The sequence below is a fragment of the Lynx canadensis genome, chromosome E2 (assembly GCF_007474595.2).
Source record: "Lynx canadensis isolate LIC74 chromosome E2, mLynCan4.pri.v2, whole genome shotgun sequence".
Classification (NCBI taxonomy): domain Eukaryota; kingdom Metazoa; phylum Chordata; class Mammalia; order Carnivora; family Felidae; genus Lynx; species Lynx canadensis.
In genome coordinates, this window is record NC_044317.1 from 56,824,147 (window position 1) to 56,851,428 (window position 27,282).

Consider the following 27,282-nt stretch of genomic DNA (forward strand, 5'->3'; position numbering starts at 1 on the left):
GGAAACCATCTATGTCAATTATGGCTCGGCCTCTAGTGAGTGACTCCGGGGAGGCCCTCCTCCTCTCCGGGGCTTGAACGACTAGCTTCCCAGGCTCTTTGTACCAGGAGAGCTCCAAGTGGCTGTGTGTGGCCCGCCCCCAGGACGCACAGGAAATCCAAGGCAGGGTGTGCAGGGGCACTCAGGGAAGGGCTCCAACCCCGCCCAGACCCAGACTTCCGGAAAGCTCGGGTTCCCCTCCGCCGTGCGTGCATCCAGTGCTTGCGCCGCGGCCGGCACTTGCGCACCGTGGGCCGGGGCTATGCGCGCGCTCCAAGCTCCGCGCTCCTGCCTCCCCGGAAGCCCTCTCGCCGGAGAAGGGCCGGGGGTTCCCCGGGCGCCCCCCAGCGGAAGGTGGTGGGGAAGGAAGAAGGATTTGCAACAACACCTCGGGGAGGAGGCGGCCGAGGCGGAGGCGGCGGCAGCTGGAGGCGGAGGCAGAGGCGAAGGAGGGCCCCGGCCCCGGACAGGCCCCGCCCCTCGCCCCGCCCCGCCCCGCCCCGCGCCCAGGGCCGTGCAGCCTGCCCTTACCGTGCAGCCTGCCCTTACCGTGCAGCGCCGAGCTCTTCCCTGCCCGCTAACGCTACTTATCCCGGGAAAGCTCGCGCGGGGCGGGGGAGCAGACCCACAGACTAAAAGTGAAACTTGAGCAGCGCTGGCACGGCTGCTGGCTGGTGCCTTTCCCCCTCCTGCCTCCCCGCCGTCGCCACGCCCTCCGCTGAGAGCTGGAGGCCGACGTCAGGGGCAGGATTCCTGACTACGCTTGCAGGCATCTGTCCAGGTAACTAAGGTATGGGAAGGTGTGGGTCCGTACGGTGGGGGGAGGGGCGCCCGCTGGAGCTCCCGCTGGGCCGGAAGGTGGGCGCACGCAGGGCACGTTGCTTCCGGGGAGGAAGAGGAGGAGCCGCAGGCCTGCTGGGAGCTTGCAAAGGAGGTCGGGAAAGAGGGAGGTGTGGAGGAAGGCTCCTATCCTGCACGGAAGGCTGTGGAAGGCCACCTAGAAGGAGAAAGTCTGAGTGGAGGGGATGCTGAAGAAATGTGTCTGCTATGGAAGAGCCAATTTATGGCTCTGATCCCGAGTAGGAGAGATCCTGCCATGGAATCCCCTTCTGAGATCTTGCTCCTGAGCCTCGCCCTGGATTCCCAGCAACGCTCAGCACCTGTTGGATGGCAGAACTGGCAAAGACCAGCTTCCCAACCCGCCCACTTCACGCGGGAGAAAACTGAACCTGGGAAAAGAAACCACTTGCCCAGGGTCATGCACAACACAGATCCAGTCGTGGGACCCAGATGCTAGCTTCCCAGCCCTGTTCCTGCAGCCAGTCAGGGTGCTGACTCCCTCTGTCCCACAGAGCTATGAAGCAGGGTACCTGTCCATGGGTCAACACACACCACCCTGTGAAGAGCTTACACCTATTCTTGGCCCCAAGAATCAGTTCCTGGAAGGGTCTGAGTTTTTGTTTTTGTTTTTTGTTTTTTTAACTTATTTTTAGAGAGAGAGAGCACCCATGCGTGTAAGAGGGGAGGGGCAGAAAGAGAATCCCACAAACCATGAGATCATGACCTGAGCTGAAATCAAGAGTCAGATGCTTAATCTACTGAGCCACCCAGGCGCCCCCCCCCCCCCCCCCCCCCCCCCGCCTTTTCTTGTTTGGAACATAACCTCAAGATCTTATTATCTTCATAATGTAATAAAATATGAAGCTTAGAACTGGATCACTTGGCCCTTTCTTTTCTTATCTCCTCCCAGTTCAAAATGCTTGCATCTCATAATAGCCAGCATTCTCTTATCTCCAGTTGGTACCAACACATTCAAGCCTCAGAACAATCTTCTTTGTAGTTTTAGCCTTTTTCCAGAAAGTCAGTTTCGTTTGCCCACCACAGCCACTCTGCTTCCTGTCATAACACCACTTTCCCTGGGCATAAAGAGAATCTTTGCCTTTCTTGTGCTGTGTCACTTTGCAGGATTGGTGCTTGCCACACTTCTTGCAGAAAGTCTGGTGGGTTTTAGGAAGGTTCACCATGGTTGCGAGAACACTATCAGCAGGGAAAGAAAGAGCTGGAAGGTTCTGATTGATGGTGAGCCCTAACAATGACAGTCAGTTACTTCAGGGCAGCTTCCTCTGTCCAGTGCCCAAAGGAAACTCTGTAGTTTAACATTTACTTCCCACCCTTGTCTAGAAGCCCAGAAAGCTTGCTATGTGCTTATACCTGTGAAATAAATAAGTAAATAAATAAGTAAATAAATAAATCAATAAATCTGTGAGTTGGGCGAACTGTTTTGAATAGAGGCAAGCCTGTTTTTGGGAAGTGTGAGTCAGATTTTTTTTCCCCCTCTGACATTTGTAAATGCAAGCAACCATGAAAACCACATTTACGTAGTGAAGAGGTTGAATGTTCAGCAGCTAGTGCCTGGAAGGCACTTCAAGGATGGGGACGTTGTTTCCTTGTATTTCTGGCCTCCGGGTACCTAAAGTAATAATCCCCACCTCAGAGATGTGGAAAATTTGGGGTTTGGAGCCCATGGCCAAGAAAGAATTCTTGAGATGTCTTTGGTACAAAAAGGTGGTTTTATTAAAGCACAGGGACCATAGGCAGAGAGGGCTGCACTGGGGTTATGACAGGTGACTAATTATGTACCTTCAAGTTGGGAGGCGGTTAGGGATAGTGTAAGTCTAAGGAATTTTGGAAGCAAGGTTTCCAGGATCCTGAGGGGACTATCTATTGTTAAGAAAAGGTCATTTATTACTGTTTGGTAAAAACTCAGTCACAAGACCCTTCAGATGTATATCAGTGGGCCAGATGCTTAGAAGATGATTGCCAACATATATCTTGGGATGGGTGGGGAGGGGGTAGAGATAAAAGAAGTTTCCACAGGAATTTTTATATGTTAAAATAGACTTACAGGATCCTGGAGAGTTGGGTTAAGATTGCCTTTTGTCCTTAGTGAAGAGTCATCATCCAGGCAGCTAAATTCCTAGAGGAATGTCACTCTCTGTGTTTCAAGGACTTGTGAATGGGCTATAGGCAGTATGGAAATTTATTTTCTTGTGCCTTTGTTTCCCACATCATTTCCCCCTGAATAATTTTGACCCTTAAATCTTTATGGCTGCTGAGGGTGGAAGGTCTCATCTTCTGTAACGTCTTCCTACTGAATGAGGGGCATAGAGATGTCCCTACCTATGGGTCAACATTGATCAGTTGGGGACTTATATATATAGGACAGCTGAGTCCAAGGGAGATCTCATGTATGGATCTTCCTGAATGCAAAGGATCATCTGTCAGCTTGAAGTTATGGCGGTGAAGGAGTCTAGGCACCAAGTAGAGAGACATGGGAGAAAACAACAAAACACGATTAGAATAACAAAACGAAGATGAAGCTCAAATAAGAGTCCTTTGGTAGTTGACAAAAATCCTCTTCCAGTCCAGGAGTTTGACCAATCATTAAAGGAAAGGGAGGGATCTTTTAGAGCAGCAATGTGAGTATTTATATCAGTTAGAAACCCAGAAACATTTTTATGGTGACCTGGAACGTATACACAGCATTCTGTACTTAATGATAGCACATGTTACACCTTGTGCAGCAGGTAAAATGTCTAATGCCATTTTATTTTTAAAATTGCTTTATGCATTTGTATTCCTTCAGTGTTTAATAGGGAAATGCTATTTCGAGTGTCATTTAGGGCTTTGACTGTGTATTTATAGAACTTCCATGTGCCAAGCAACATCCTCCAGTCCCAGGAGGGAACAAAGATGGATGCTAGGTGGTCATACCGATAAGACACAGAACCTGTCCATCATTGCTTTAAATTTGGAAGTTTGGCTGGGTTGGTAATGGTTTTAATAATGCATCCATGTATCCAGGCAAAACCCAAAGTACAGTGGCCTATCCAGCCTGGGCTAAGCCATGGACACAAGTTAGACCCACATAGCCATCCAGTCCCCTCAGGAGTCGTCATCTAATTCCGGGCCTCCTTGAACTTCAGTCAGGATATCAAGGGCCATTTGGTTTTGGAGGGTTACCTTTCCAGAGCACTGTGGACACCAGACTAAATGTAAGTAGTAATTAATTTCTTTAAGGCCCAAGCTATTTCCTGAATTATTTGTGCAATAAAAGACAGTCCTTTGTCACTTTGTGGGGATGAAGGCAGTCCAAATCTAGGGACAATTTCTTTTAGCAAGGATTTTGTCACCTCAGTAGCCTTTTTACTAAAGTAGCCTTGTGCAAACCCTATATTACCTTCCATTGATTATTTGGGGTGGGGGGGGGGATAATAAATATTTTCCTCTCATTATTAACGCTAGTGTATAGACTAGTGTAAGACTTCGTATTTGTTTATTTTGTGCTGCCTGCTTGGCTGCACAGCCTGCTAAATTGTTTCCTTTAGATCCTAAGGTCATATCTTTTTACTGTCCTTTGAAGTGAATTACAGCTACTTCCTTGGGTAGGTGTACAGCCTCAAGAAGAGTAATCATTTAGGGCCCATATTTGATTGGGGAGTTATTATGGGCTTGATTGTAATCCCCTTTCCTTCCAAATTGTTCCGTGGGGATGTAGAATTAGGAAGTCATATTTAGAGTCAGTATACATCTTAATTTTGAGACCCTTTGCCAGTTGTAAAGCATGAGTGACTCTGCTTCTTAGGCAGATGTATTTGCTGGGAGGGCTTTGGCCTCAGCAGTCTGAGTCAGACTGACTGTAGCCTACTGAGCTTTTCTTATCCCCCTTTCCATGAAACTACTGCTATCAATAAGCCAACTGTCATCAGCATTTTCAATAAGGGGAGTCTTAAATCTGATTGGCTAGACTAAATGAGATCAATAATCTCTGAGCAGTCATGTTGTAACACAGATGTACGATAGTCAGGCCCAGACATAGGGGTAGCTGGATTTAAAATTGGATAGGTGTTAAGTATTTAAGGTATATTTAAGAGCATAACCTGGTATTTAATACGTCAGCCTCCCATCACCCACTGGGCCTTTGGTCTCTAAGACACTCTGGACCTGATGTGGAGTCATTTCTGTCAGAGACTACCCCATAGCAAGTTTTGAGGTTTCTTAACCAGGAGGGCTGTTGTGTGCTTGTATAAAGCCTCTATTTGGAATCGTACATCAATAGAGGTGGTTCCTGGGACAAATAGGACTAAGGAATAAAACCATCAAGAAACCCTCTTTGTTTGAGGTCTAGCCTTACTAATATCCTAATTATGAGGAATCACTGGCAAGTGGGAGAAGACTTGTCTCAGGAGATAAGGGCATTCCTAAGTGCATTATCCAATCTAACCATAAGGAAAGTGGGGTCATGCATTATGTCCACAAGTCCATAGTTAACCCTGGACTGGGGTACACTCTGGCTTTTAAAGAGCAATTTTGTCATTCTAGCCACAAAGAATTGATCAAGGTGATAGTTGAGTTATGAAGTTGTTGGGGGATCCATCCCATTTTCCAACTGTTCAAATAATCATATGTCCATGGGGTCCTGTTGTCCCCATAGAATAATGAGCAACTATCATCCAGTATGTCAGGAGGACTTTGAGGCCTTGGGCCCTTAAGGTTCTCATAATTAAGTTTTTTTTTTTTTCCTCTTGTGATTTTGTCTTATGTCAGTTTAACTATTATAACAACCAAAGAATTGAGAATGGAAGAAGAAGAAAGTTTTCCTCTCCTACATATTCATTCTGTTATTGAAAACTGACATCAGTACTCCAGAGCCAATATAACCAGAAGTCAGAGACTGGGAAAAAGAGGAAAAATAGCTTTATTGTTTTACCAGGCACAGGTGGCTGCAGCAGGTTAGGGCCTTCAGAACTGTAAGCTCACCCAGAGGAAGGGGCTGGAGGGTTTTGTAGGGAAATGTGGGACCTATCTGGGTTAGACAGGAATTATCTTTGCTGCCAGCCTTGTTCATCATATTTTCAGTGCAGTACCGGTTCTGTAAAGGCCAAAAAAAAAAAAAGAAAAAAAAAAGAAAGCTAAGAAGGAAAGACTGAAAGTTTCCCAAAGGAGAAAAAAAAAAAAAGGTTAGTTTAATGTCAACCCTCATTGATGTTTTGATGTAGCCATTTTGATTTTTGTTCAACTTTATGTTTTTAAGTGGTTTCAGTTTGAGTCATCAGGACAACTGTAGTAAGACCACTTCATATTTTACAGTGAAAAACCACTGAATATTTTCTAGAATGGCTAAAATAAAGAAAAAGGATAACACCAAATTTCCATTTAAATGTTGAGGAATTACAATTCTCATATATTGCTGATGGAAGTGTAAAAAATACATTCACTTCAGAAAACTGTGTGTGGCAGTTACTTATGAAAATAAACATTTTCCTACTGAAGAGGGGCATTTTCTCACCCCAAAATGTATCTTTGTCCTAAGAATTATTATAGGTTGTTATTTTAAAGAAACAACAAAGGAAAACCTTTAAACCCAGTACAAGTTTCCTTTGTAAGAGACATTTGCAAGTCTGATACATGTGCATATATCAGGGAAAGTTCCATTTGTAAGGGTGTCTCCCTCCTTGAAGCCAAAGGAGAGAGAATGTGTAATTCTCCAGAAACTCTGATCAGTGAAGAAGGAATGGATTTAAATGTGGATAACAATCATAGCCTTGGTTAATGGTTTTTTTTTTTTTTTTTTTTGCTTGGTCACCTCCCCAAATGCTTCACCATAGATCACACTTGGAGTTTCAAACAACAGTCATATCTGGTGCCTTCCCCCTCAGATTCCATCAGTTGGTGTGAGTGGGAACAACAGTGTTGTTTTAAGTGCTCCAGGTGATTCTAAGTGAGGCTAGGGTTAAGCATGAAGGCTTCCCATTAATTTAAGAGTGTGGAGTGCAGGGTTTGGCTCAAGGAGAGGTAACTAGATCTCCCCTACAGGAGTCTGTGTGGGTCAGGCCCATGCAGCACATTGTTCCTATGCTGTAGCAGAATGGGTAGGAGGAGAAGCCCCTGAAAGAAGAGAAGGGAGAGTCAGTCACTGATTGGTCTGCAAGTAGGAGCTCATAGTTTCCAAATATCAGGATGCAAAAGACTAGGAAGTTTCGCCTTTTTTGCATTACAATGTCCTGCCTGCAGGTAGACTCTTCCAGTGGGTATAAAGGCCTTTTCCCCTGATGCACCAGTGATTTCTCCACAAATATCTTCTGAGAAAGAAATCTAGAGAACGAGGTGAAAGAAGAAATGGCCAGTCCTCAGGTAAGCCTGGTATCCCAGGTCAGAGTCTGTATTGTCTTTTTCTCTTGAAATACCATGCATTTAGAAATTGGAAATGTTGATTCCTCTACTTCTGATGTTTCTGCCTCATTTTTTCACCTAATTTTAAAACCTTTTCAGAAATGATATTCAAGGTTATATCTTTAGAACACTGTTGCAGACTTTGAGTCTGGAGTTCTCTCTTGTCCAGCAAGAGAACAGATGCAGAATTGAATATGAGAGGCTAATGTCCAGGAGGGGACAAGAGCCCTGAACACGGGTTTTGTCTCCGTATTTATTGAGCTCTCAAGAATTTACATATGTGGTGAATGCGCAGAAGAAAACAATAAGATAGTGACCTTTAACTTGTGGGTGTAAGAAGCAAAAGGTTTGGGGAGCAAGTGGCATTAGAAGTTGAGATTAAAGCACAATGATATACCCAGGCGCCCCACCAACAGACTTCTTAAACTTACTTCCCACCGAACACTCCTCCCCTATTTCCCAGAGACTATTCCTTATTCTCCAACCTGGCTTCCAATAGGGAACCAACAATTGTCGCTTTGATGTAAAGTCCTGCATGTATTGAAAATATTCCCCTTGTGGGGCGCCTGGGTGGCGCAGTCGGTTAAGCGTCCGACTTCAGCCAGGTCACGATCTCGCGGTCTGTGAGTTCGAGCCCCGCGTCAGGCTCTGGGCTGATGGCTCGGAGCCTGGAGCCTGTTTCCGATTCTGTGTCTCCCTCTCTCTCTGCCCCTCACCCGTTCATGCTCTGTCTCTCTCTGTCCCAAAAATAAATAAAAAACGTTGAAAAAAAAATTTAAAAAAAAAGAAAATATTCCCCTTGTGACAGATTCACAGGGGAAGGTGTTGAGTCCAAGATTCCTATTGCTGATCGGCTCTGTTATTGGGATTTCAATCAATATCTTACATAGGTTCCATCTGGATGTGTTATCAGCTCTGTGTAGACCAGGATTAATACAATGCACAAATGCACAGGATGTATCGATATGAGGCCCAAATAACTCGGAAAGTTTTTGAAAAAAGTGGGAGGCTTCCTCCTTAGAATGTGAAGAAGATACTGTTTAAAATATACTGGATATTACAGAACGTGGAAAGTATATGTGATTGAACTTTGTATAAATGCACTGTATTTTCATAATTGGATTTTAATTCTGATTCACTCTTTTGTGGCCACAAGAACACACCACTAATAATAGGTCCTTTGGCATGCCTTAGGCACTGATATCATTTTTCTCATTAAAGCTGATGCTACCTTCTATTATTTGGCTTGGTGTCTTTGCCGGATTTCTCCCTTACAAAGTTCATATTTGTCCTCTCATCATTCATAAGGATCTTAGGTGGGTTTATGGAATGATGTTCAGAAACCATCACAATTAAACTGGAAACTTTTTTCTGAGCTTCCCTTGCTTGCAGTTTTTGATGAGGAAAACAAAGACAAAAGAAGTGTAGATAAAATTAAATTTCCTTGAACTTGCAGTGCATTTGTAAATACCTGGGATATGTAGAGTATGACATTGTTCAAGAAATGCCCAACAGCCTTAATTTAATGCTTTGTTAGATGCAAAAAAGGACTTTAGCTTGACCAAAGCCAGACTTGCAGGACTCTATTGGTCTTCTTTAACATATGAAAATCTCTTTAGAAACTTTCTTATCTCTACCCCCCAACTTAAAAGTATAAAATCAATGGCTTCTCCAAATGACAGTGTAGGTTGCTCTGCCCATGGGTCATTACCCATGCTTTATTAAAAACAACTTTTTACACCAAAATCACCTCAAAGATACTTTCTTGACCCTGAATTCCAGTCCCACATCACATCAGTTTTCACTGGACAATGAAGGGCTCACCTTTCTGTTGTAAGGATATTGACTTGTGGGAGTGGAGATTCTAAATCAGACTTCCACCCTCTATTTTTTTTTTTTAATGTTTATTTATTTTTGAGAGAGTGTGAGGGAGAAGGGGCAGATAGAGAGGAAGAGGAAGACACAGAATCTGAAGCAGTCTCCGGGCCTCTGAGCTGTCAGCACAGAATCCGACATGGGACTTGAACTCACAAACCCTGAAATCATGACCTGAGCTGAAGTCAGATGCTCAACCAACTGAGCTACCCAGGTGTCCCCCATCCTCTATGTTTGTAATTCATTCCACATCAGGACACAGAAATCCCATTCTATTTACTTCTTTGTATTTTCATAAAATGAAAACAAGAATCATATGACTGACATGTTCAAGTATCTTAAAATCCTGAAATATAACAGTCATAGATAGAAACTGCACCAGGTGGAGTCATCACAGAAAGGAAACTTGATTTTTCACCAGTAAGGAGATCACAGGCAATAACTTCCAAAGCAGAGACACACAGAGGGAAGGGGAATGGTTTCCTTTTATTTAGGGTTAGGGTGGATATTTAGAAAGAGAGGCCTTGTCATATAGATGTGGGCATAAGATCACACGTGTTCCTTAAGACAACAGTTCTTTACATACTTTCTATCTTATATAAATGAGGTTTGTGTTCCTACTTGGGTGGAGATTTTAGTATTATAATGAGTAATGATAATGAGTCACGAGGAGACTGGGTTACTCCTTGGTCCATCTGCAGAGGTGTGAGTCAGGGGTTCAGCTCAAACTAGGCCAATCCAAGCTCTTCCTCAGGGCAGTCATTGTCTTTTGTTGGATACTTTCTGTTTCCATCACAGGAGACTGTGCCCATGGGGTGTTTTGCCTGAAATAAAAGATAAGTTGGAAAGAAGAGGTTAAGTAAAATGAGGACTAAGGTCAGCGGGCACAAGCAGGTAAGCAGTAAAGGTCAGGTCTTGGGTCTAGCTGGTGACATTAACTCCCTCTTTCATCTTAGGTACGATTATGAACCCCACCTTGGGCCACTTGGTAACTGTGGTATTTATTGCAGGAACTGCTGACCTTCAAGGATGTGGCCATAGAATTCTCTCAGGAAGAGTGGGGTTTCCTGAACCACAGTCAGCGGGAGCTCTATAGAGATGTGATGTTAGAGAACTATGGACACCTCCTCCTGTTGGGTGAGGATAACTCCTTCCAGACTTCCCAAACCACACTCGGGGTTTTGTTCCTTCCTTTGAAGACTGTCTCTTGGAAGCTTCCTCTTCACATGACTGGAATTCAGATTCCTGCAGTAAGGGAAAGAAGTAGGGGTTTGAAGATAGAGAAATATCTTCCTGATATTTCCTTTTCAGCTTCAGCTTTCTCTTAAGGTACCATCATCATTTATGTTGATTAGTGGCCATTCTAAACATTGAATGGCATAACAAGGTATTGCCCACATCTTAAACTCCAGTTTTCGCTCCTTATTATTGTGTCTAGTACATGGAAGTGGGAGGTCAAGATGTGAACATTGGAAATCCCTTCTGTGTGTTCTCAAAGGGGCTGTTGGGCAACAGCATTTGGGAAATCATTTTTTAGAATTCTACAATGTCCTCTTTCATCTACTGAGCATAGTAGTGGACTGAAAGGTAGAATCTCCAGTAATACTCCTATTCCTTTTTTCCAATTTACAGGTCTTGTGTCAAAACCAGACCTGGTCAACTTCTTGGAGCAAAAGAAGGAGGCTTGGGATGTGAATGGAAAGGGGACAGTAGCCACACATCCAGGTAGGTGGACCTGAATGAAGCAAATGACAGAGGAGAGGTCCAAATGTGAGGGAGGAAGATAGACCTTAAAATGTAGTTCAAGTGACTCTCCTTGAATGGAAGTTAGTCAAGAAGCCTAGTTTTATTTCTCTCCCTCTTACAGAGGGACATCTGCTACCCAACATTATCATGCCTTTATACTCCCTAAAGATTCTTCTTTAGCTCCAGTGATGGTCCGTCATGTCCACTGTGAGGGCCAGAAGATTCCCCTTGGAGTGTGAGGGCCTCCATAATCTGAGATCTTCTCCTTTGCTTTGAGGGCTCCAGAGAAATCTCGGTATTTCTGAGGAACTGTATGCTAAGCCATTTCTAACTTCTGTTTTGCCTCCTGTTACAAGTGTGTTAAGAGTAGTGGCGGCCATATTGGGTTTTGGTGTAGAAATCCCTGGAACACTGGAGACCGTGATCACACATTTTCTGGTTTATGGTTTCCAATATTATGGAGGCTTTAGTCTTAATCCTAAAAAATTGAGAGTCAGTAATTTTATCAGGTAACAAAGCACCTCCCTAATAGGAGAAAGTCTAATCCGTTAGTTCACTTCAAAAATTCATTTTTCTTTGTATTAACTGAAGCTGAAATCTCCATTCTATGTGATCATTCCTCAGTGATGAAATAATTTTTTTAACTTGTTTTTAATGTTTATTTATTTTTAAAAGAGAGACAGAGAAGGAGATAGAGCATGAGCAGAGAAGGGACAGAGAGAGAGGGAGACAGAATCTGAAGCAGGCTCCAGGCTCTGAGCTGTCAGCACAGAGCCTGATGCCAGGCTCAAACTCACGAGCTGTGATCATGACCTGAACTGAAGCCGGACGCTTAACCGACTGAGCCATCCAGGTGCCCGTGATAAAATAATTTAATGTACCTATTCGTATCCTAGAATTCTTGCTTAAATTAATGTCACAGGGGACCTAGAACATTTAGAATGTAGAATTTGTAGCGTGTAAAAAAGTTTCAATTGTAACATTCATTAATAATTGTATCATTTTATAATTTTGACTTATATGAAGTTCTTGTTACCTTTTTATATGTGTTTTCACTTTCTGGTTAGTTATATATGAGATTCATCTCTGATTTTTTAGCTCAAACATTATGATATGGGCATGTGCTTTATAAGAAGTGAGGTGTAGGGTCACCTGGGTGGCTCAGTCGGTTAAGTGTCCGACTTCAGCTCAGGTCATGATCTCACAGTTCATGGGTTTGAGTCCCATGTTGGGCTCTTTGCAACAGCTCAGAGTCTGGACACTGCTTCAGATTCTGTGTCTCCCTCTCTCTTTTTGCCCTTCCCCTGCTCACACTCTGTCTCTCTCTTAAAAATAAAGATTTAAAAAAATTTTTAATAATAAAAAAATTTCAAAAAAGAAGTGAGGTGGATAATTCATTAAATTTTCATATTAAAAAAGTAGTTTTCTTTAAATAAAATTTAGGAAGAATTAATCATTAGGTTTTTTCTCAACTTAATCCCAAGTATCTGTTTTTCTGAACTTAATTCCAAATATTTATTTTTTCTAAAGTGATTTCCCTTATATTTTACAACTTTGATGGTGTTTATTTAGAAATGAAAGGTTTTGTTCATCTGCTTGGTACTAAAGAATGGATTATAGGGGCGCCTGGGTGGCGCAGTGGGTTAAGCATCCGACTTCAGCCAGGTCACGATCTCGCGGTCCGGGAGTTCGAGCCCCGCGTCGGGCTCTAGGCTGATGGCTCGGAGCCTGGAGCCTGCTTCCGATTCTGTGTCTCCCTCTCTCTCTGCCCCTCCCCCGTTCATGCTCTGTCTCTCTCTGTCCCAAAAATAAATAAAAAACGTTGAAAAAAAATTAAAAAAAAAAAAGAATGGATTATAGCTTCGCATTCATAGTAAGAGAAAGAATATATTAATAACATAAAACATTTTAAATGTATTTTCAGTGTTTACTCATGAAATTTTTCATGAGAGCTCTTTATGGTTGGTTTTTTAAGTTTATTTATTTATTATAAGAGAGACACAGAGAGAGAGGGAGAGAGAGAATTCCAAGCAGGCTCTGTGCTCCCAGAGTGGAGCCCAACGTGGAACTCAAAGTCATAAACCGCGAGATTGTGACCTGAGCTGAAACCGAGAGTCTGACGCTTAACCGACTGAGCCACCCAGGCGCCCCATGTTTATGATTGATTTTAATGAAAATTCTTTACTATTTATTGTCAATGAGACATTACAATAAGTCAAAATGATTGCTTTCCATGAGTACACAGTCACAGTTTAAAATTATAGTTATATAGCAAGTTTCCTTTTAAAAATTCATCTGTTTTTGTGTAGTACTTTTGGTTTAAATTTTGTTATTCTGGCTTTGCAATCCCATAGTAATATGTTTCCTTTTGTCGGGACTTTCCACAACATTAGGTAGCTGCTTTTGTCATGGTGTTTTAAAATTCTCCTTTTCTCTGTAATTTTCGAGGTTAGTTTTATAATGTGTCACTGTGTTCATGTTTTTTTTTTTTAAATCATGCTTCACTGTGTTCATATCTTGACATTTATCCTGCTGTGAATTTACTGAGCTTGTTGAAATTGTCTCTTTTTTCCACATATGTAAGAAGTACAAACCTTTAGTTTTTTATGTAGGCTCTCTGCCCCCTTTCATTCTCCTCTCCTTATGGGATCCCCTTAATTTACATTTGGACCTCTTTTTTGTGTGTCACTTGAGTCATGTAGGCTCCATCCTTTTACATATTTTTCTAGTCTCGTCCCACTAGATAATTTAAAACAAGGTGTCTTTAACTTGTCTGATTCTTTTCTGCTTGATCAAGTCCATCCCCCACCCAACACCCCACCAACAACCCTCAGTTTGTTCTCTGTATTTAAGAGTCTCTTATGGTTTTCTCCCTTTCTGTTTTTATCTTGCATTTGCTTCCCTCCCCCTGTGATTATCTGTTTTGTTTCTTAAAGTCTAAATATGAGTGAAGTCATATATTTTTCTTTCTCTGGCTGACTTATTTCACTTAGCATAATACACTTCAGTTTCATCCATATTGTTCCAAATGGCAAGATTTCATTTTTGATCGCTGAGTAATATTCCATTGTTATATATATACCACACCTTCTTTATCCATTCATTAGTCGATGGACATTTGGACTCCTTCCATATTTAAGCTGTTGTCAATAGTGCTGCTATAAACATTGGGGTGCATGTGCCCCTTTCAATCAGCATTCCTGTATCCTTTGTATAAGTGCAATGGCTGGGTTATAGGGTAGTTCTATTTTTATTTTTTTGAGGAAACTCCATACTGTTTTCCAGAGGGGCTGCACCAGTTTGCATTCCCACCAGCAGTGCAAAAGAGTTTCTCTTTCTATGCATCCTTGCCAGCATCTGTCATTGTCTGAGTTGTTAATTTTAGCAATTCCGACTGGTGTGAGGTGGTATCTCATTGTGGTTTTGATTTGTATTTTCCTGATGATGAAAGATGTTGAACATTTTTTCATGTGTCTATTAGCCCTCTGGATGTCTTCTTTGGAAAAGTGTCTATTTGTGTCTTTTGCCCATTTCTTCACTGGATTATTTGGCTTTTTTTGGGTGTTGAGCTTAATAAGTTCTTACTAGATTTTGGATACTAACCCTTTATTTGATATGTAATTTGCAAATATCTTCTCCCATTCTGTCTGTTTTGCTGTTTGTTTTTTATTTTTTATTTTTTTTGTTTAATTTTTTTTTTTCAACGTTTATTTATTTTTGGGACAGAGAGAGACAGAGCATGAACGGGGGAGGGGCAGAGAGAGAGGGAGACACAGAATCGGAAGCAGGCTCCAGGCTCTGAGCCATCAGCCCAGAGCCTGACGCGGGGCTCGAACTCACAGACCGCGAGATCGTGACCTGGCTGAAGTCGGACGCTTAACCGACTGCGCCACCCAGGCGCCCCATGCTGTTTGTTTTTTAGTATTGCTGTTTGTTTCCTTCCCTGTGCAGAAGATTTTTATCTGGATGAAGTCCCATTTTTGGTTTTGTTTCTCTTGCCTCTGGAGACATGACAAGTAAGAATTTCATGCGGCTGAGGTCAAAGAGGTTGTTGCCTGTTTTCTCCTCTAGGATTTTGGTGGCTCCCTGTCTTACAGTTAGGTCTTTCATCTATTTTATTTTTGTGTATGGTGTAAGAGAATTGTCCAGGTTAATTCTTCTGCATGTCACTGTCCAGTTTTCCCAACACAATTTGCTGAAAAGACTGTCTTTATTCCATTGGATATTCTTTCCTGCTTTGTCAAAGATTAGTTGGCTGTACATTCGTGGGAACCCACTTCTGGGTTCTCTATTCTGTTCAAGTGATGCATGTGTCTGTCTTTGTGCCAGTACCATACTGTCTTGATGATTAAAGCTTTGTTAACACAGCTTGAAGTCTGGAATTGTGATGCCTCCAGCTTTGGTTTTCTTTTTCAACATTACTTTGGCTATTCTGGGTCTTTTGTGGTTCCACACAAATTTTAGAAGTGTTTGTTCTAGCTCTATGAAGAATGCTGGTGTTACTTTGATAGGGATTACATTGAATATGTAGATTGCTTTGGGTAGTATCAACATTTTAACAATATATTTGTTCTTCCAATCCATGAGCATGGAACGTTTTTCCATTTCTTTGTGTCTTCTTCAATTCCTTTCATAAGCTTTCTATAATTTTCAGTGTATAGATTTTTCACCTCTTTGGTTAGGTTTATCCCTAGATATTTTATGGCTTTTGTTGCAATTGTAAATGGGATTGATTCCTTGATTTATTTTTCTGCTGCTTCATTATTGGTGTATAGAAATGCAACTGATTTCTGTACATTGATTTTATATCTTGCGACTTTGCTGAATTCATGGATTCACTTCTAACAGTTTTTTTTGTGGAGTCTTTTGGGTTTTTCATGTTGTCAGTGAAGAGTGAGAGTTTGACTTCCTCCTTGCCAATTTGGATGCCTTTTATTTCGTTTTGTTGTCTGATTGATGAGGGTAGGACTTTCAACACTATGTTGAATAACAGTGGTGACAGTGGACATCTTTGTCATGTTCCTGACCTTAGGAGGAAAGCTCTCAGTTTTCCCCATTGAGGATGATATTAGCTGTGGATTTTTCATATATGGTCTTTATGATGTTGAGGTATGTTCCTTCTATCCCTACTTTCTTGAGGTTTTTCATCAAGAAAGGATGCTGTACTTTGTCAAATGCTTTTTATGCATCTATTGAGAGGATCATATGGTTCTTATCTTTTCTTTTATTAATGTGATGTACTATGGTGATTGATTAGGGATATTGAACCAGCCCTGCATCCCAGGAATAAACCTCACTTGATTTTGGTGAATAATTCTTCTAATGTATTGTTGGATCTGGTTGGCTAGTATCTTGTTGAGAAATTTTGTATCCATGTTCATCAGGGAAATTGGTTTGTAGTTCTCCATTTTAGTGGGGTTTTTGTCTGATTTGGGAATCAAGGTAATGCTGGCCTTGTAGAATTAGTTTGGAAGTTTCCCTTCCATTATGACTTTTTGGAACAGCTTCAAAAGAATAGGTGTTAAATATTTGAATTTTTGGTAGAGTTCCCCTAGGGAGCCATCTGGCCCTGGAATCTTGTTTGTTGGGGGATTTTTGATTACCAATTCAGTTTCTTTACTGGTCTGCTCAAATTTTCTATTTCTTCCTGTTTTAGTTTTGGTAGTTTACATGTTTCTAAGACTTTGTGTATTTCTTCCAGATTACCCAATTTGTTGGCATGTAATTGCTCATAATATTCTCTCATTGTTTGTGTTTCTGCAGTGTTGGTTGTGATTTCTCCTCTTTGATTTGTGATTTTGTTTATTTGGGTCCTTTGCTCTTTCTTTGTGATCAATCTGGCTAGGTATTTATCAATTTTGTTAATTCTTTCAAAGAACCAGCTCATGATTTGTTTGCTATTGATCTGTTCTACTGCTTTTTTTTTGTTTGTTGTTTTTTTCCCCGATATCATTGATTTCTGCTCTAATCTTTTTTCTGGTTTGGGGCTTTATTTGCTGTTCTTTTCCCTGCTCCTTTGGGTGTAAGGTTATGTTGTGCATTATGTTCCCTATATACTTCCTATTACTGCCTTTACTGCATCCCAGAGGTTTTTGGATGGACTATTTTCATTTTCATTGGCTTCCGTGTACTTTTTAATTTCCTCTCTAATTTCTTGGTTAACACATTAATTCTTTAGTAGGATAATCTTTAATCTCCAAGTATCCATGGTCTTTCCAAATTTTTTCTTGTGGTTGATTTTGAATTTTATAGCATTGTGGTCTGAAAATATCATGCATAGTTTTCTGATATCATTTAGTTATCTAGTTGTTTTCCATTCTTCCTCCATGAGCACCTTTATGATGTTTTTTTTTCCTTTTTTTTTTTTTTAAGATTTTATATTTAAGTGATCTCTACACCCATGTGAGGCGAGAACTCACAACCCCAAGATCAAGAGTCACACGCTCCACCAACTGAGCCAGCCAGGTGCCCCATTTATGATCATTTTTTGAAATCTTTGTTGGGCAATTATTAGTTCTTTATTAATTTAGGGCCAGTTTTGTAGGTTTATTTTGTTCTGATTTAAATGCATTTTTCCATTTCTTGGTATATTTTGTGATCTTTTCATGAGATTTAGGAATTAAAAAAAAAACCCTCTGGGCACAGGCTTATGGACTTGCTTTGTAGAAAAGAACACAAAGAATGGTATTTCTGGTGCCTCTCACACATGATCTGGGCATTTGTAATGTCTGAGTTTTTGTTCTTTCCCAGTTTAAGAAGTTGTAGTTACAATTATTCCTCTCTTTGTCTTCAGTTCTGTAGTTTCTGTTGTTTGAACAAATGCTGACCTTTTATCTGAGTGACCACCACACTGTGTCCAGAGGATGCTCTCATTCCCTCTATTTTCCATGTAATCCATGACAGAAACAAGTCCCTTACACAGCTGCAAAGAAGTTGTGAACATACAGGTCACTCATTTGTTTCCATCAGGAGAGTTAAGGGATCTCACTGCTGTGGAGGGCAGGGAGCTGTGGCTGTGGAGAAGGGTGAGAGAAAGGAGACCACGCAGGGGAATTCAGGAGAATGCTTCCCCAAAGCCAATGGCTTGGCAAATGAGAGGGGCTATACTTCATAAGTTCTTAAAACTATTATGGCTTAAAGCCTAGAGTTTTAACAGTCAGGTGGAGACAAACAGCCACTGCATTGCTCCTGGAGAGAAGGCAGGTACACTACCCGGGGGCAGACAGCTTGGAAACAATGATCTGAAGAACACTAGGAGCACACAGGGGTGAGATTATTTACTATTCTAGGAGCATTGCCCTCAGAGGCAACATTCACTGAGATGCCTGCTTGAGAGCAAAGGAGATGGGTGACACCATTTCCCTCCCCACTCCTCAGAATAAACATAGAGTCACTTGAGTGAAGCAGCTTAGTGGGGACACTGGTTGTCTAAGTTGGTTACACCAACCTCCCCCCACCCCCACCCCCACCCCCATGCTGTGGTGGGAGTACCATCCTGATTCAAGCTTGCCTCAGGCTCAAAAAGGTCAGCTCCTCTCCAGGAGACATACACAAGCTGCTGCCCACACCACATTTCCTGACCAGATAGTTCTGCAGGGCCTCAGTTCTGGTGGAGTTGGTATCAGGTCTGATTTCACAAAGAGACCAGACCACACCTAGTGAACAGTCGCCACGTTCAGGCAAGGGACCAAACACTGTTCACAGCAGGCAAGGAGAGCATCTGCAGATCACTGGCCTGGAGGATATAACAGAAGATAGAACTGCCTTTTCTAACTTCCAGAGGAAGGCAGAGATTTAGACAAAGTGCCAAGATGGAAGAATGTTTCCCAAATGAAAGAACAAGATGTGGCTTCAGCCAGAGATCTAAGCAAAACATTTATCAGTAACAAACCAAATGGAGAATATAAGACATTAATCATAAGGACATTCTCTGGGTTGAGAAAAGAATCACACGAACCTTACTTTATTTTTGAGAGAGAGAGAGAGAGAGACAGGGCATGAGCAAGGGAGGGGCAGAGAGAGAGAGAGACAGAATCCAAAGCAGGCTCAGACTGTGAGCTGTCAGCACAGAGCCTCAGGGAGGGCTCGAACCCACAGACTGATGGGGTCAGATCATGACCTGAGCCGAAGTTGGGCACTTAATCGACTGAGCCACCCAGATGCCCTTTGAGAACTTTACCACAGAGGAAAAAGAGTTAAAGAAGAATCAAATAAAGATAAAGAATGTGAATAAATGAGGTTGGAAATTGGCTTGTTGCAGTGAGCAGCAGGCTGGATGAAACAGGAATGAATTAGTGACCTAGAAGACAAGATAATGGAAATTAATCAAGTTGAACAAAAGAAAGAGAAAAGAATGATCCAGTATCAGAATAGATTTAGGGCATTCAGTGTCTCCATCAAAAGTAATGACATTCTTGGGGAGCCTAAGGGGCTCAGTCAGTTGAGCATTGGACTTCAGCTCAGGTTGTGGTCTCGCAGTTCATGAGTTCGAGCCCCGCGTCAGGCTCTGTGATGACAGCTCAGGGGCTGGAGTCTGCTTCAGATTCTGTATGTGTGTGTGTCTCTCTCTCCCCCTCCCCTGCTCATGATCTGCCTCTCTCTGTCTCTCAAAAATAAATAAATGCTACCAAAAAAAAAGTAATGATATTCTTAATATAGGAGCTCCAGAATAAGGAGACAGAGAAAAAGGGTAGAAAAATTTCTTCAAGAAATAGCAGAAAACTTCCCTAATCTGGAAACAGACATCCACATTCAGGAGGCACAGAGTACTTGCATAAAATAACCAAAAGCGGACCCACACCAAGACATTGGATTTAAAATTTCAAATATGGTGATAAAGAAAAAAATCTTAAATTTGTCTTAAAGACAAAAGCAGTCCTTCACTTGCAGGGGAAAACCCATAATGCTAGCTGGAGATTTCTCAATAGGAACTTGGAAAGTCAGAAGGGAGTGACATGATGTATTTAATGTGCTGAATTGGAAATGTCTGTAACCAAGAATACTCTATCCACCAAGGCTATCATTCAGAATAGAAGGAGAGATAGAGTTTCCCAGATAAGCGAAAAGTAAAGGAACTTGGGACCACTGAACCAGTCCTGCAAGAAATGTTAAAAAGGAATCTTTGAGGTCACAGAAGACACCAAATATGAAAAGACAAGAAAGGATCAGAGAAAATGTCCAGAAACAATGATAAAACAAGTAATAAGGCAACAATAAATACATATCTATCAATAATTACTTTGAATGAAAAGGTATTTATACACTCCCATCAGAACACTTACGGTGTCTGAATAGATTAACAAACAAACAAACAAAAGACAAACAAAAAATGACCCAGACCCACCTATATGCTGCCTACAAGAGACTCAATCGAGTACTGAAGACACCTGCAGATTAAAAGTGAAGGGGTGGAGAAACATTTATCATGCAAATGGATGTCAAAAGAAAGTCAGAGTAGCAATACTTATGAATGACAAACCAAACATTTTTGTTCTAGTATTGCATTTATCCTTCCTAATGACTTTGAACAGGTTCCCTCTATTCCATAATTTGTAAGATTTGGAAGAAGATTGTCATTAATGTTGTTGTTGTTTTTTTTTAATGTTTGTTAGAATTGACCAATGAAGGTATGTGGTCTTGGACTTTCCTGTGCTGAGAGGTTTTTTTTTTTGTTTTTTTTTTTTTTAATTTCAAATTCAATTTTAATCGTTATTCATCTCAGAAGATTTCATATTCCTTGGGATTAAGATTCATATTTTAATCTTGCTAAGTTGTGTGCATTTTTAGGAATTATCTGTGTTTTCCCCCTAAGTTATCTGATTTTTTAATATATATTTATTGTAATCTGTTATCATACTATATACTAATTGGATTCTTTGTTGTGTTATTTTCTCTTCAACTTCTCATTTGGTTTTTGAGTCTTCTCTCCTTTTTTCCTTGGTTAATGTAGTTAGAAATTGCCAATTATGTTTATTTTTTGGAAATACTGGGTATCACTTTCAATGTTATATTGTTTATTCTGTTCTCTATTTTATTTCTTTTTTTTAATTTTTTTTAAAGTTTATTTATTTTTGAGACAGAGAGAGACAGAGCATGAATGGGGGAGTGTCAGAGAGAGAGGGAGACACAGAATCCGAAACAGGCTCCAGGCTCTTGAGCAGTCAGCACAGAGCCCGAAGCGGGGCTCGAACTCACGGACCGCGAGATCATGACCTGAGCTGAAGTCGGAGGCTTAACCGACTGAGCCACCCAGGCACCCCTATTTTATTTATTTCTGATTTTTCCTTGTTATTTTCTTCCTCTACTAAATTTCACCTATATTTGTTCTTTTTTTCTAGTTCCTTGTGGTGTAAGGTTAAGAAAATAAAGTTGAGGGACACCTGGGTGACTCAGTTGGTTAAGTGCCCTACTGTTGATTTTTGGCTCAGGTCATCATCTCAGAGTTCATGAGTTCAAGCCAGATGTCAGGTTCCACTCTAACAGTGCATAGCCTGCTTTGGGTTCTGTCTCTCAAGAATAAATAAACATTTATTTATTATTTGAAATAAATAATTTATTTATTGAAGTTGAAACAAACAATTTAAACATTTATAGCATACAAAATTTGAAATTGGAGTGTTCAGTATATAAAATTATTAGAAATAAACAATGCAAGTGATAACCAAAAGAATAACACAACTAAAATATAAAAATAAGGATTCTCTAGGATTTCTGTAGATTATCATCTATGAACAGAAATAATTTTATTTTTTCTCATCTAATTTAGAGTTCTTTAATTTTTCTTTTCTTTCCTAATTGTTCTGACTAAAACATACAGTACTATTTTGTTTTGTTTTTTTTTTTTTTTTTCAACGTTTATTTATTTTTGGGACAGAGAGAGACAGAGCATGAACGGGGGAGGGGCAGAGAGAGAGGGAGACACAGAATCGGAAACAGGCTCCAGGCTCTGAGCAGTCAGCCCAGAGCCTGACGCGGGGCTTGAACTCACGGACCGCGAGATCGTGACCTGGCTGAAGTCGGACGCTTAACCGACTGCGCCACCCAGGCGCCCCTTTACAGTACTATTTTGAATGGAAGTGGTGAAGTCACTTCATTACCTTGTTTCTGATCATACAGGAAAAGCTTCCAGTCTTATACTACTGAATAATATGTGAGATATCAGCTTTTCCTACATATATGGCCCTTAGTAGGTTGCAGCTGTTGCATTGTATTCCTGCTTTACTGTTTTTAATCATGAAATGGTGTTCAATATGCTCACTTCCTGTTCTGTAACTAATATGATCATAGCATTTTTGATCTTCATTCTGTTAATTTGAAGTCTTAAACTGATAGTTTTCCATATGTTGAAACACCCTTGAATTCCAGGAAGAATTCACAGTTGACTATGCTATAAAATGGTAAAATGAACTTTTGATCCAGTTTGCTTTATTTTTTGGTGGGCTTTGCATGACTATTCCCCACAGGTAGTAGTTTGTAGTCTTCTTCACTTGTAGCATCTTCCTTTAGCATTGGTAACCTCTTAATGCTCGTGTTACAGAGAGTTTTTCCATAATCTCCCTTGTCTTTACTCCTTGGAAATGTTTGAGGAGAATGAAGTACTTTCTCATTAAATGTTTGTATGAATTATTTAGAGAATTCATCTGGTACAGGACTTGTCTTTATTTAGAGTTGTTTTTTTGTTTTTTTTTTTAATTTTTTTTTTTTTCAACGTTTATTTATTTTTGGGACAGAGAGAGACAGAGCATGAACGAGGGAGGGGCAGAGAGAGAGGGAGACACAGAATCCGAAACAGGCTCCAGGCTCTGAGCCGCCAGCCCAGAGCCCGATGCGGGGCTCGAACTCACGGACCGCGAGATCGTGACCTGGCTGAAGTCGGACGCTTAACCGACTGCGCCACCCAGGCGCCCCTATTTAGAGTTTTTGTTTTGTTTTTTGTTTTAATAACTTTTTCAATTTACTTATTAGTTGTAGATCAGTTGAGATTTTTTAAATCTCGTATAATTACCCATTGTCACCTCTTAAAATTATTTTTATTTCCATGCTATTAGTTATACTGTGTCTGCCTTCACTTCTTCACTTCTGATTGTAGTTGGTCTTCTCTCTTTCATTCCTTCTTGATTTAGTTAAAAGTCTGTCAATTTTGTTGATTTGTTCTGAAAAACAAATATTCCTACTATTGATATTCTCCTATGTTTGTTATATTCTAGTTTGTTCATTTGTGTTTTGTATTTAAATGTCTTCCTTCTGATAATTTTGGCCTCATATGAGGCATAGGAAAGTGATTTGTGCTACACCATGACAATACTACAGAATTATCTATCAGGCCATGTGCTCAGGACATTGTGTGCAAATTTATGTGTCCACAGAGGAATGAAGTCCTTATGATTACTTCTCAGCCATCTTGCTGACCTTCTCTGACTGATATTAAGGTTGTATAATAGAAGTCATAAGCCCATTCATCTGCAAGTAGGAAGTGGAAAGATTTTACTTTTCTGTTATTTGATATCTTTCAGCTGTATCTTCACATGGCACCCTGAGCTTCCTGCCAAAGTCTTGCATAGAAGCTTCTTTTCAAAACAAGTCAATGGGGAGATGCAAACACAGCACCCTTGAGAATTTACACTTAATGATAGACTGGGACAATGATGGTGAAAGTGAAGGGCATCAAGGATATCATGAAGGACATATCCCAACTGAGACAAGTGCCCATAATAAGAATCTCAGTGCCCAAAATGGTGAAGAATATAAAGCATTTTGGAAAAACCTTTTTAAGTCCAGCACTTCAGCAGCGCCATGTGTTTCTGTAAGCAAAAGCTCAAATCAAGTATTGAAACATACATATTTATGGAATGAAAATTTGGAAGATGTGGAAAATTACCCAGTGAATGCTGAAAATAATTATTTGAACTATTTTGAAAATAGAATTATATTGACCTTTCAGTCCAATATTTCTGAAAGTCAGAGATTTCAAGATGAAGAAAAAAGTGCTAAGTGGCATAAATTTGGGAGGTCCTTTACCGAGCAGTTGACCCCACAAACTTACCAGAGCACTTATAATGAAGACACAATTGTTCAATGCAGTCAATATGAGAAAAAATTTAACCACACCTCAAATGTTAACAAACATCTGAGGAGTCATTTTCCAGAGAAGCATTTTGAATATAATAAATGTGGGGAAGATTTTTATCAAAGCTCAAAACTTATTATGCATAATAAGAATAAGTATATGAGAGAGAATCCTCATAAGTATAATGAATATGAGAAAGCTCTTAACCAGTTCTCCAATGTTGGTGATCATCAGAGGACTCATGTCGGGAAAAACACATACAGATGTCATAAACCTGGGAACATGTTTAGTCAGTCATCAAGACTAACTATACATAAGACAATTGAAACTGGAGAGAATAGGTACATTTGTAAGGAATGTGGCAAAACCTTTGAGTCACACTCAAAACCAACTCAACATCAGCAAATACTTGCTGGGGAGAAACCTTACAAATGTGAAGAATGTGGGAAAGCTTTTAAGGATGGCTCATCACTAAATGGACATAGGCGAATCCATACTGGAGAGAAACATTACAAATGTAAAGAATGTGGCAAGGCCTTTACCCATCGCTCAAGCCTTACTCAACATCACAGAATTCATACTGGAGAGAAACCATATAGATGTAAAGAATGTGGTAAGGCCTTTAACCAGTACTCAAAAGTTATTCAACATCACAGAATTCATACTGGAGAAAAACCTTACAAATGTAAAAAATGTGGCAAGGCCTTTAACCTGCATTCAAACCTTACTCAACATCACAGAATTCATACTGGAGAGAAACCTTACCAATGTAAAGAATGTGGCAAGGCCTTTAACCAGCATTCACACCTTACTCAACATCACAGAATTCATACTGGAGAGAAACCTTACAAATGTATAGAATGTGGCAAGGCTTTTAAGAGGCACTCAAATCTTATTCAACATCACAGAATCCATACTGGAGAGAAACCTTACAAATGTAAAGAATGTGGCAAAGTCTTTAATGGTTATTCACAACTTACTATACATCACAGAATCCATACTGGAGAGAAACCTTATGACTGTAAAAAATGTGGCAAGGCCTTTAAACACCAGTCAAACCTTACTCAACATCACAGAATCCATACTGGAGAGAAACCCTACGACTGTAAAGAATGTGGCAAGGCTTTTAACCAGCACTCAAACCTTATTCGACATCAAAGAATTCACATTATATAGAGACCTTTAAAGTGAAAGAACCTGGCAAGGCCTTTACCCAGGACTCAAGCCTTACTCAACTATCACAGAATTCAAAGTGGGGAAAATCTTTACTAATGTAGAAAAATGTGGGAAGGCCTTTAATCACTGTTCCACCTTTAGTCATTATCAGAATTCATACTGGAGCAAACCTTACAGATTTTAAAACTGTGAGAATTTGTAAGGATATTCAACACTTACTCCACATCAGAGAATTAATATTAGAGATTAATGATACACATGTAAAGACTGTTATAAGATGCTTAAGCTGTGTAAACCCTGATTCCTGACCACAGAATGTGTCCTAGAGATGATTTTACAATATAAAATATTTGGCACGCCCTTTAATCCATGTTTAAGTCTCAATTGACACCAGAGAATTCATACTAGAGGGGAACTCTATAAATAGGAAAAATGTGGTAACATTTTCGGACTGCTTCAGCCTTACTTAGCATCACAGAGTTCATTCCGAGGAGAAGCATCACAAAATGCAAAGAATGTGGCAAACCTCTAGCTGAAACTCACAATGTACTTAACATCATAGTTATGATACAAGAAAAAACTGTAAAATGTAAAGAGAGCAGCCTAGCCCTTAATTGCCGTTCGATCGTTATTCATGAGTACCCCAAAATGAACACTTGGTTCAATCCCTACAGATGTAGTGAATTAGCAAAGACCTTCATTTTAAATATAAACTTTAGAAAACATCAAAAAAAAATAAAGTAACTTGGAAGATATAAATATTTAGAAATGTATTTAATTGAATATCAAATGTCACAAATTCACAGAAAGCAGCACATCAGTCACTCTATTCAGACATTACATCAAAAGATTTATAAGGAATAATGCAAAGTTCAACACTTAGAAAATGTATATGCTATTTTGTTTCAAAAGATAGAAGAGATAGATTTTTGCATAGGTATAATTTCAATATGTTTTTGTTTTACATTGACCTTCTTTAAGATTTGTGACTAGCAAATATTAGTGTATTTCTAGTTTCATATCACTCTAGAAAATTCATTTATTCTTAGGGAGGTGTAAAAGTATGTGGCTGATTGTTGCTGCATCAAAGATATGAGATGCCCTTCCTTAGGTGGGACTCACGCATATCTACTTTTCCATGGAAGATGAAGGACAATATGATGTGCAATATGTGTAGAAAATCTAAATGGAGATGCTATTTGTGGTTATAACATTGAAGGAATTTCGTGAAAGAGGTGTTCAAAGCATCATCCTTCTCCATTTATTAAAACTAACCATGGTTCTCAGTGTTAGAAATAAAATATTTTACTAATTGGTCTCTAAGGAAAAAGAGGTGGCAGTCTAGTAAAGTACTGATGAAATGTCATAATAACAATAGAAATAGAGAATATGAATCAATGTGGTTGGAATGAAATCTTCACAGATATCACAAAGAGGATAGCTAACTCTTCCCTAAAGTGGCATAGGATTGTACATTCACATTTTTAAAAAATAACTTCAGGTTTGGAAGAGGTTTAGTATGCAAAATTAAGCTCTTAACAGCTGAAAGTAGACTATTATGTTTTCTTTAAGCCTCATGGTAACCATAAAATGAAAACCTGTAGTAGATACACAAAAGATAAAAGGATGGAAGTACACCACGATAGAAATCATCAAATCACAAATGTAAAGAGCAAATGAATAAGAAAGGGCAGATAATTCTAAAACAGCCAAAAAACAATGAAAATAATGTTTCCAGAATTTGATGTGTGTGGGAAAATACTGTTGAATAAAAGTTGTAATTTACTGTAACAAGTAGCCAATAGTTTATCAAAACCAACTTGTACAGGCTAATAAATCTTTTCTACAGTACTCTGTTTTCTAACTTTCTTTTTTTTTCAACGTTTTTTATTTATTTTTTGGGACAGAGAGAGACAGAGCATGAACGGGGGAGGGGCAGAGAGAGAGGGAGACACAGAATCGGAAACAGGCTCCAGGCTCTGAGCCGTCAGCCCAGAGCCCGACGCGGGGCTCGAACTCACGGACCGCGAGATCGTGACCTGGCTGAAGTCGGACGCGTAACCGACTGCGCCACCCAGGCGCCCCTGTTTTCTAACTTTCTATTATACATTGTATTTTTTTCACTCATGTTATTTAATTTACATTTT

General features: G+C 40.2%; 1 protein-coding gene and 1 pseudogene across 1 annotated transcript; one reads left to right on the top strand and one right to left on the bottom strand.

The window, feature by feature from the left end:
* Positions 1-550: 550 nt before the first annotated feature.
* LOC115502736 (zinc finger protein 85-like) lies at positions 551-26,986 on the top strand. Its single transcript, XM_032591522.2, is given in 6 exon segments — positions 551-820; positions 7,114-7,233; positions 10,158-10,284; positions 10,780-10,872; positions 23,406-25,111; positions 25,114-26,986. Coding segments are annotated over 5 exon segments (2,064 nt in total). The 5' UTR covers positions 551-820; positions 7,114-7,218; the 3' UTR covers positions 25,237-26,986.
* Positions 1,745-2,084, bottom strand: LOC115502719 (annotated as a pseudogene).
* Positions 26,987-27,282: the final 296 nt, after the last annotated feature.